Here is a 12007-nt window from a genome sequence, read left to right on the forward strand (position 1 = left end):
TGAACCACTAGCCATGAACATAGGCCAGGGCCTCAGCCGTTCCTTGCCACTCCGTGTCGTAAATTGCATATTGGCAAGTTTACGCTTCTCCTCAGACGCGTTTAATTTAAATTTTTGGGTCATTTTACTGAACTTTTGTTTTTTGGATTTTACACGCTCTCTACTATGACATTGGGCATCGGCCTTGGCAGATGACATTGATGGCATTTCATCGTCTCTGCCATGACTAGTGGCAGCAGCTTCAGCACTAGGTGGAAGTGAATCTTGATCTTTCCCTATTTTACCCTCCACATTTCTGTTCTCCATTTTTTAATGTGTGGAATTATATGCCAGTAATATTATTATATCAATAGCAATGGCCTACTGTACTATACTACTATATACTGCTCACAACAATGCAGCACAGATATGGATACTTGAAGTGACACGGAGCTGCAAGATACAGCAATGGCCTACTGTACTGTACAACTATATACTGTTGGTCACCAAAATGCTGCACTGTACTACTATATATACTGCTCACAACAATGCAGCACAGATATGGATACTTGCAGTGTCACAGAGCTGGAAGATACAGCAATGGCCTACTGTACTGTACAACTATATACTGTTGGTCACCAAAATGCTGCACTGTACTACTATATATACTGCTCACAACAATGCAGCACAGATATGAATACTTGCAGTAACACGGAGCTGCAAGATACAGCAATGGGCTACTGTACTGTACAACTATATACTGTTGGTCACCAAAATGCTGCACTGTACTACTATATATACTGTTCACAACAATGCAGCACAGATATGGATACTTGCAGTGACACAGAGCTGCAAGATAGAGCAATGGCCTACTGTACTGTACTACTATATACTGTTGGTCACCAAAATGCTGCACTGGACTACTATATATACTGCTCACAATAATGCAGCACAGATATGGATACTTGCAGTGACACGGAGCTGGAAGATACAGCAATGGCCAACTGTACTGTACAACTATATACTGTTGGTCACCAAAATGCTGCACTGTACTACTATATATAATATATATAGTTCTTAACACCAATGAGTTTAATTTAACTTTCACTCACTCCTATCACCCCTCACATATTTCCTTCCTGGATGTGACCCTTAATATTATAGAAGGCTGTATCCAAACTTCTAACCATATTAAAGAAGTAGGAAGTAATGCATACCTACACTATAAAAGTGCCCATTACACCCCATGGAAGATTAACATTCCAAAAGGCCAACTCATGCGTATAAGGAGAAAATGTTCATCTGATTCTGTCTTCCTTAAGCAAGCCTCTGACATGCTGATAGCCTTTGAAAATAGAGGCTACCCGAAGGAACTACTATATAAAGCACTAGAGGAAGTAAACAAAATGGACAGGAATCAACTCCTTCAAACGAAATCTAAGTCCAAACAGAACTCTCAACAATATGAACTATCCTTTATTTCTACATTTAATAATTGTTCTAATGAAATTAAACAAATAATTAACAATAATTATAACATCCTTAGATACGATACCATCCTGAAGGATCTCCTACCACCCAAACCTCGGTTTATTTTTAAAAGAAACCGATCTCTGGGTTCATATTTGTCCCCTAGTTACATAAAAAAACCCTCTTCCAACGTACAATTGGTTTCTTAGAATGCGAGCTCCTGGTTCCCAAAACAAATAGGATTCTATAAATGCAGTAAAAACAAATGCATCACATGCAAGCATGCACTGAATAGAATTACTAAACTGCCCAAAATTATTACTGATAGAGATATCAGTATTACCAGCTTTATCACATGTGACACAAGCTGGGTAGTATATGTTTTAATTTGTGGATGCAATTTACTATACGTGGGTCGGACCACAAGGGCTCTGAAAACTCGTTTCACTGAACATAGGAGAAATATCCTTAATAGACTAACTAATCATAGCATCCCAAGACACTTTACTAAATATCATCAGGGGAATCCTGAAAGTCTAAAAATCATCGGCCTCGAACACATTCCCATTACTAAGAGAGGAGGAGACAGATTTGGAAAACTCTGTAAACAAGAGATATATTGGACCTTTCAATTAAATTCCTTACATCCTGAAGGTCTTAACGAAGCGTTAGAACTTAACACCATACTATAAAATTTTCTTATATCGACCTAGTTGTGGTATTTCTAGACCCCGACAAAGAATAAGAATAACTAATGTATAATACTTCATCTTTCATCTCTTCCCTTTTTTTTTTCTTTTTTTCTTTTTAAAAAATAAAAACAAAAATGAAAATTTGCATAAAAAAATAGTAACACTAAAAATAAAAACATAATTACAACACTAACTTAATACTAGAATATGGACTTTATAGAATTATAGATGTACCTTTTATTCACAATTCAATGTTTAATATAATTACTCACAGACTACGCCACATAATAACAAGTCTATCTTACTACCTTAGATAGAACAAATTTAATTTGAAGCCCTAATGGAAATATTAATAATAATAATAATAATAATAATAATAATAATAATAATAAAAAGAAAAATATAAATAAAATCCAATTAATATATCAATCAAAACATAACTTTGCTGTTTATTTTTTAATAATTAGTGTCTATATAATATTCATATATAGAGATTATGCAGTACTTTATTCATTGATCCATCTGATTTATGACGAACACCCTGATACTGATTTTAAATAAACTTGGGATCTATCACTTAAGCGAATTTCTTTAATTACATAATACTAGCAAGTTTAATCCATTTAGATATGTCCCCAGTAAAATGAATCAGATTCAACCTTCCCTCTCCGTGTCATATGATTTGATCCTAATATGGGAATTATTCGGCATGTAAATACTAGCGTATTCCTTGACATTTCTTTGTCGTATCTTTATCTCTATTTTCATTTTGCATTCTATGTTTGTTGATGTATAAAAAGATTTAACTAGTCTGCAGATAGTTATGATTCATAATATATCTCCAGACAGTATTAGTCTGGCTTATGTGTTTCACGGTAACCTAGCAACTATTCCAGTTTACCAATACCCAGCCAACCGGATTATAACACCAAGACACGTGACCCCAGTCACGTGATCGGCACAAGTCCGATCACGTGACACTGAAGTTTCATCATTTATACGATAACTACCCCGGCTGAACTCGTTTAACAAGTTATACTAGGCGCAATGTTATCATAACGCGAGACCGCGACCACGTGACCGACAAATGTCCGATCACGTGACCGGAACATCATGCGTTCCAACTGAAACCACGAACGTGTGAAACAAGTCTCCACCCCAAACATTTCCTTGTCTGGTAAACCATGTGATACCCTCACATGATCGATATACAATCTCCCATTGGTTACCATCCGACCAGAGATCACATGATCGGAATTGAGATGAATAATTAAACAATAATGATAGTCACTTTTTCTTGTCTCCAGCTTCGTTTTTATTAACTATTTATTTGAAATGACTTCTTAATATAAGTACCAAACACTAGATCTATTCCTGTATCATTTTTAGTAATATGTTTAGTACAACAATTAAGTACCAGCTGTCTCCAATGTTTACATCATTTCCCCTATAAAAGGGCTATTAGTCTCAATGGCATATCACCTTTGAAAAAGCTGCCTGGAGCAGCGAAACATGTTAGGTTGAGACCTGTGTGGACATTTGCTGACTAGCACCATCAACACACCACCATCTACAATCAGGACCTTGCCTTCTTCTGCCTCCGTGAACCAGGACTCCTACAGGCATTGCCATTGCCCATCACATTCATAGGAGAATCCACCTAATGGAACACGGAGTTCCGAGTGAACTGTGAACCAGGACCCCAACAATTGTTGCCGTTGCCATACGGACTTGCACTTCAAGGGAGCCACTTTTAAACGGAACACAGACTTGGTAACCACATCCAATCGGATGAACCACTTCATTTCTGGTCCATATTTATGACTGTATATATGCTGGTTGTTAATACTTTGATGGGTGCCCTGTATTCTTGGTGTCAGTATTAACCGAAATCTAAGTCCACCTGAAGTCAGTATTGAGACATATTTTAGATTATAAGCTCTACAAAATTGTTTAATTTTTTTCATTTTAAATAATATAATTATTTTAACTATTAAATATTTTCATTTTTTGGAATATATTGTGTCAATTAGCGCAGTATACTTTTTTCTCCTCTTCCTGTTACTAAAGGGTTTAACTACCCCTTATATATTCAGCTGCTAGGAAAAGTACACTCATCACAGCGCCTGTATATATACTTGTTATATATAACCCTCCGTACTACTATATATACTGCTCACAACAATGCAGCACAGATATGGATACTTGCAGTGACACAGAGCTGGAAGATACAGCAATGGCCTACTGTACTGTACAACTATATACTGTTGGTCACCAAAATGCTGCACTGTACTACTATATATACTGCTCACAACAATGCAGCACAGATATGAATACTTGCAGTAACACGGAGCTGCAAGATACAGCAATGGGCTACTGTACTGTACAACTATATACTGTTGGTCACCAAAATGCTGCACTGTACTACTATATATACTGCTCACAACAATGCAGCACAGATATGAATACTTGCAGTGACACAGAGCTGCAAGATAGAGTAATGGCCTACTGTACTGTACAACTATATACTGTTGGTCACCAAAATGCTGCACTGTACTACTATATATACTGCTCACAACAATGCAGCACAGATATGGATACTTGCAGTGACACAGAGCTGGAAGATACAGCAATGGCCTACTGTACTGTACAACTATATACTGTTGGTCACCAAAATGCTGCACTGTACTACTATATATACTGCTCACAACAATGCAGCACAGATATGAATACTTGCAGTAACACGGAGCTGCAAGATCCAGCAACGGGCTACTGTACTGTACAACTATATACTGTTGGTCACCAAAATGCTGCACTGTACTACTATATATACTGTTCACAACAATGCAGCACAGATATGGATACTTGCAGTGACACAGAGCTGCAAGATAGAGCAATGGCCTACTGTACTGTACAACTATATACTGTTGGTCACCAAAATGCTGCACTGGACTACTATATATACTGCTCACAATAATGCAGCACAGATATGGATACTTGCAGTGACACGGAGCTGGAAGATACAGCAATGGCCTACTGTACTGTACAACTATATACTGTTGGTCACCAAAATGCTGCACTGTACTACTATATATAATATATATAGTATATACTGGTCACACAACAATGCAGCAGATTTTGAGCACTGATGATCAGGATACTGTCTAGAACTGAGTCTGACACGGAGCTGCAAGATACAGCAATGGCCTTCTGTACTGTACTACTATAATTATATACTGGTGGTCCCCACAATGCAGCACACTGAGCACAGATATTTGCAGCACACTGAGCACAGATATGGAGCTTTTCAGACAGAGAACGTAGATATTTGCAGCACACTGAGCACAGATATTGAGCTTTTTCAGGCAGAGAACGGAGATATTTGCAGCACACTGAGCACAGATATTTGCAGCACACTGAGCACAGATATTTGCAGCACACTAAGCACTGATACGGAGCTTTTCAGGGAGAGAACGTAGCCATGTCCTCTCCGTTCAATCTCCAATGCATGAGTGAAAATGGGGGCGACGCGCGGCTCTTTATATAGAATATAAATGTCGCGAGAATCCAACAGCGGGATGATGACATTCGGCCTCGTTCGGGTTAACCGAGCAAGGCGGGAAGATCCGAGGCTGCCTCGGACCCGTGTAATATAGGTGAAGTTCGGGGGGGAGGGGGGGTACGGATCTCAACGATCCGAACCAGCTCATCTCTACTAATTACTCCTTTACTGCACAGATGGTGGGAACTGCAGAAGGGGGCATTGGGCTGAATGAAGGGGTCCCGGTACATGACTTCCAGAGTGGTAAGGGGTGTTTAGTATGCAGCGGTGGATAGTGGAGTGGAATTAGTATTCATAATTTGCCGGTGGGAGGACAGCTTGCTTGACCGCAGATATCTCCAGTTCCTGGAAATATATTTCTTAGCTTTTAATGGATTACAACAATAAAGAGTCCCACCTTTCAGGAGGTACTGTATTGGAGACTTGGGATCTGAGTTCAAGTGCAAGAGCAATCCAACAATGAAAATACAAAGCTGCATATCAGGCGTGTGAAGCTGGAGCAGGGACCAGCTGTTGGAAGGCTGATATCTCTGGTACTGGGCATAGTAGAGACAAGCTGCCGGTGTCTACCAAAAGGGAAGAGTCCCAGCTTTTGGCATGTACTCTCAGAAAAAAAAAATGTCAGACAGAGCCCAGGATATCTAGCTGGGAAGACCAATTAACAGGCTCGGAAGGGGACCACTGCTTTGAAGTCAAATATCTCTGGTTCCCCAGGGACGATTTTCAAAAATCTGGTACGCCTGGAAAAAGGGGATCCTCAGCTATCAGCCTGTGGCCCTAAAACTCCTGGGGCCCTTGGACAACTGCCCACTGGGCCCATACGAAAAGATGGTCCTGCATCTGCCCCACTTGCAGTGCAACATGGTTTTGCACTAGTGTGCTTTTATGGTTTGCTAATACACCGGAATAACCCCCATAATTAATAATTTTAGGAGCCTACTGTATATTATTTTCTTTTTACTGAGGTATATTATACCAAGTATATTTGCATGACAATTCCAGAGATTCCAATATTGATTAGGTATGCCTATCTGCGAAACAATTTTCTGTAGTTTCGAAGGCTAGAGACAAGAGGCACAAAGATCATGCTTCATTAATGGATGATAGCAGTGCAGCTTACTGGTTCATCATTATTCAAATGTATTTTTATACTGCATTATTAATTGTAACTAATGTGTACAGTAACTACGCTAGTATGCTCTCAATGCAATTAATTACTTATGCTTAGCAAGGCACTGAGAGGACAGGATGTACATTGACAATGAAACATTGTACTGTATACCTGGGAAAGAACAAAATAATAAGTAAAAAACAAAAAAGTATGCATATAGTACCTTTACAGTTATAGTCAATTAATAATAGGGCAATTTGCACATATGACTTATGATCTATATCAACTGATTTAATTAAAGCTTTCTTTTCAAGCACTGAAAATGAAAGTTAAATCTAACAACTGTTTGCAATTGTTGATCACTGTACAATATTATTAATTAAGAACCAATATATAATCTCTGTATTAAATAAAAAGGCACTCACCTTTCCGGTCTCCATAGGATATAATGATCTGCTACTGTTTCACTAAGGAATAACAACTGTAATGACAAGACATAAAATAAAAGAGAGTTTATTTAAAGTGTAAATGACGTAGAAATAAACTATTTAAAGGATATGAAATCTAGCAACAGTATAACTGATCAACAGGCCCGCCATCAGGGGGTGCTGTGGGCACAGATGTCCCGGGCCCGGCCTCTCTGATAGAGAGGAGAGGGCCCGGTCTGCTCATGCCGCCGTCGTGATGCTCTGCCTACTTTTCATTACCGAGTTCTGGCTGTCAAAGGAGGGGGGAGAGGATGCTGAAAGCTTCTATTGTAAACGTCCCTCCAAAATAGATAGATAGATAGATAGATAGATATATTTATATATTTTTTTCTTAATTTATTTATTTATTTATTTATTTATTTTGGGGGGCTGCCTATTTTGCAAGTCCCGGGCCCCAGAATCTCTGATGGCGGCCCTGCTGATCACTGTTGGAGCTTCTGGCATACGGCTGGAAGCAGCACAAATGACTTGCTAAACTCTGGATGAATAATTGTGTTCAGGTTAAAAAGTATAATGATTATGCATCTCTTCCACTTTTATAAAGCAGATCATTTATCCTTGGCCACCACCCAAGTTTTATAAGCTTTATTTTTACAAGTCACTTTTTGGAAACGAAAGCTAGTCATGCTGTAGTATGAAGTGTATAAATCTATTTATCCTCAAAAATGGAAAAATACATATGTCACAAAAGGGATTACACATCTAGGCATGTAATAACTTTTTATCTTAAACATATGGGATTGCTAAACTTTGCGATCATGATCCATCATGTTATCTGATCCCAAAATATGTTACTGTTAAAATTGTATGTAGTAACAATGTATATTCTGCATGGAAATTGGCATTTTTAAAACTGTATGCCAAAATGGCACAGGTCTTAGGCTTCCAACAGAATGACACAAGTAATTAAATGACCCTGCTGATCTGGCAAGGAAACCCTGGGTTCACAGCACATAAAGGACCTTCAGCTACATAGGCACAAACAACCAATTCTGGTTGAAAGGATTAAAGACAAAGGGAGGGAATGTGTGGCAAGGAGCAGAGCTGGAAGTATAAACATGTATGTTTGTAGGTGATTCATTGTCATTCGCTATGGTAGTCATGTGGTAAGGATGTCCAACTTATATCAGAAGACCTTACTCCAGCATTGTTCAATCCTGAAAGGTTACTTGAATTATGTTTTTTCCTTTTTATTTTTTTCTGAAATTGTCAGTGATCTGTGTGTACTTTTATAATAATCATATATACTCTGTAACTCTCTTTTTTGTAACTGTAAGCTCTGAAGTTATTCTTAAAATTTAAACCCTAATTTCTAGTTCTGATTGTCTATGTTCTTAGACATGCGGCCTGTGTGGCTCATGTTACCTGTTTCATAAAATCTTAATAACTGTGTAGAAGCAAAGAGCTACCTAGTGTCATATCACTGAATCTTTCTCTTTGCTGGTGGCAATATGTGTCTGACTAACCATATGTGTTTAAGTAACCATAAGTCACTGGCGGCGATATTCAGATTGACGTATCTGAAGAATCGGCCGGCCCGTCGCAACAATTACTATTATGTTTTTTTTAATACCAGCAGTTAGTTGAAGAACTATTCAACTGCATCAGTGATTTTCAACTGACATCATGCACAAGTGTGCCATGACACAGCCGACCTAAAAACTACTACACTACAAACACAGAAAAGACCATTCAGGAGCAAGCAACACTCACACAGCGTGAACATCAGTGGTGTGAGTGCCCCTGTGTCAGGAATCGACTCACCAAGCTGACATCTGTCCGCCGCTGCGGACTCCGTCCTGGGTCCCTGCGGTCATCTGTCGTCCACGTCCCTGCCATCGGACGCCATCATGGGCCTGGGAGCGCTCCTGTGACAGCGGGCGTGTAGCACGCCGCGTTCCCGCTAGGCCGCGGCATGGGCGCCGCCATGACAGTTTCCAACAGTCAGCATACAGCGGCCAATCCGGTGCTTGGCCGCACCCACTTTCCCTCACTCCACCAATGTCTGTGAACCAAGGGGTATATAAGAGACTGCAGGATCAGTCTGCAGGCATCCTGGACTTTGTGTCACTCCTGCGACCCATGTGAAAGGATCTGTTCCTGTTTCCTCCGTGTTCCTGGCTCTCTACCTAAGACTTGTACTCCTGGTTATTTACACAGCTCCGTGGAACTTCAAGTCCCAGCAATACCTGCATTCACCAACAGGCTTCACACCCATCATCATCTTGTGTGCTTCAGCCTTGCAGTAGAGACTGACTCCAGGTGTGTTCCATTCCTCCACCTGTGATACAGCTTGCTTGCTGTCAGTGCTTCACCACCTGCACTGTGGACTTAGTCAGACTCCTGCCTCTGCTACCAGGTTTGCCATTTAACATCATCACTGCCAAGTTCCATGTTTTAACCTGCACTGGTTTCCATACCAGAATCATCTTTACAAAGTTATCATTTCATCTGTTCATCATATTACCGGTTATCATTTCTCCAGTCATTATTCATTCCGTTGCCATAGACTTTCAGCTATTACGCTGTGTGATTGACATTGCATTTGTTATTATTATTTCTGCTGCCGTCTGTGAATCATCTGTTAAATAAATATCATTGCGCTCATGCGCAGAAACGTTATCCAGCCTCCTCGTTTTCTCCCATCCACCTCCACTGACCCACTAGCGCCCCCTCCGGGGACACAGCCAAAACACAATCTGACACCCTGCTAAATTAATCTGAGCCTGATTTTGCATATTGGACTAGCAGATGGTAGCACTGAACTGGGGGCGTTGTGTAATATAATCGGAGGGATGTAATGAGCTCCGAGTCTGGTGGCTGTGCGGGATGCCGGAAAAACTCAGACATTTTTTTTAAAGGGGCAATCATGTACAAAGCATGGTTTAGCTTTGTACATGTTTGCCCCTTTAAGAAACGTCTGAGTTCGGCCAACATCATGCACAGCCACCAGACTCGGAGTTCATTACATCCCGCCCAATGTGAGCTAAGAGCTACTACAATGTGGGCTAATGTAATGGGATAATAAAAATAATGACTAAAAGTATATACACCAGAAATGCCACCAAAACACCAATAATACCCCTTTTAGATAAAAAAAAAGCCGGGTTGCACCTGGGATTTTGTACAGGGGTCCAACCTGGATGCGACCTGACAGAGACCCTTTCAGATGGAGACATCACTGCACACAGGTGCACCACTGGTGCTTGGAAATGAGATCATTTCCAAGCGCTGGCTTTTCCTATGCTGTAAACGGATCCTGAGTCAGATCGAACCGGATTTACAAGTTTACCTGGGTCCTTTCCGGGTTGAGCCATTTCCACTAACAAAAATCCCAGGTTGATGCACGTTCTCGCAGAATAACCCTGCATTTTTATGTCACTGGAAAAGGAGTATTATACCCCTTTCAAATTAAAACCGGCTAGAGTGGAATAGCTCTTAACCTGGTCCATTCCAGGAAAACCCTGCTCACTAGCAGGGTTGGATCCCAAGGTCACGATCCAGGTTGAGCCCTTTCTACGCATTCACCAGTGACATGCAGTGAGGTGAATGGCTGGGGAGGCACATATGGGAATGGGTCTGAATGCTGGGAGCCTGTCTCACTCCATACTCTCCCCTCACTACACTAAGCTACAGTGTCCATTGAGTCTCCTACCTGCATCCCTGTGTCTTCTGTTGCTGCTGCTGACTGAGCTCCGGCTAGAGTGCACTTCCTGGTCACATGACACATCAGTGCACAAGGCCCCCACACTTTAAACTTTATTGTTTGTTTTTCAAATAAATCTATCAAAATTGCATATAAGACTTTTTCTTTTTCTTGCGGCCCACAGGCCTTGATTATTCATCCCAGTTGGGATTTTGAGTTTGACATGCCTGCTCTACACCATCATCAACCATCATGGAGGCCGCAGGGTGCAAAGATGCTGAATGATTTGCACTAAACAAGAGTGGTAAAGTTTCCTTTGGACTTCTTAAATACCTCTTTTTCCATTGATACATGCTCTTTTAAGGAACAATTTTTGCATCACAATGCCAAAAGCATATTATAGTTTAACATACTTCAATTATATTCCCATCACTTTGAAAAAAAGAGGATTACACAATGTTTCGATTCTTGCTTTAGTATGCTTCCTCTTTAATGTGTCTTCATAAATAGCTAGCATTCCTGAATATGACCCGCTATAAGTACCTCATGAGCTTTTTGCTCCTGAATTACGCTGTGCTGGTTATGTGGCACCCTGGAGAAAAATGTATGTGCCCCTTTAATTGTCTAAAATAGTATTTGCTAACCTGGGAATGTGATTGCTGGCATAGCAAGAGTTAACCAGAGCCTGGTCACATGTCCTGTAGTGTGAGGTGGCAAGATCCGATTGGATGAAGCATGAGGAGCAAGTGGAGCCTTGTGGAAAGAAAGAGAATGTGACAGAGGTTGGAGCTGGAGCCATTGCAGTGGAGAGACGCATGTGTGAGGAGCAGAGCAGAATAGGGTACCAGAGAGCCAGGCAGTCACGCAGGAGGTTGCTGTTAGCTACGCTGCAGAGTTAAGGCAGTGGGGTGCTTACTGGAGAGTACTGAGAGCCAGAAGAGCAGGCATGGGATGCCGCAGCAATGGACCAGATGCCGCCAGGCCTAAGCAGAGGCACAGATGCTGCAGGCATCTTAAATAAGTTGTAGACTCTATATGGAGAAAGGCATGGGCACAGAT

The 12007-nt window shown here is 40.7% G+C and overlaps 1 protein-coding gene across 6 annotated transcripts in view; it reads right to left on the bottom strand.

The window, feature by feature from the left end:
- Positions 1-12007, bottom strand: part of PLA2G4C (phospholipase A2 group IVC) — a 179967-nt gene that overhangs the window by 151810 nt on the left and 16150 nt on the right. For 4 of the 6 annotated variants that reach the window (XM_063913458.1, XM_063913461.1, XM_063913460.1 and 1 more), the window contains exon 3: positions 7240-7295. In XM_063913458.1, the coding sequence (XP_063769528.1) occupies positions 7240-7254 (15 nt within the window). In that variant the 5' untranslated portion in view covers positions 7255-7295. Of the gene's footprint in view, positions 1-7239; positions 7310-12007 lie in introns of all 6 variants that reach the window. The other 2 variants (XM_063913459.1, XM_063913457.1) reach the window with 1 other exon arrangement.

The sequence above is a fragment of the Pseudophryne corroboree genome, chromosome 1, assembly GCF_028390025.1.
Source record: "Pseudophryne corroboree isolate aPseCor3 chromosome 1, aPseCor3.hap2, whole genome shotgun sequence".
NCBI lineage: Eukaryota > Metazoa > Chordata > Amphibia > Anura > Myobatrachidae > Pseudophryne > Pseudophryne corroboree.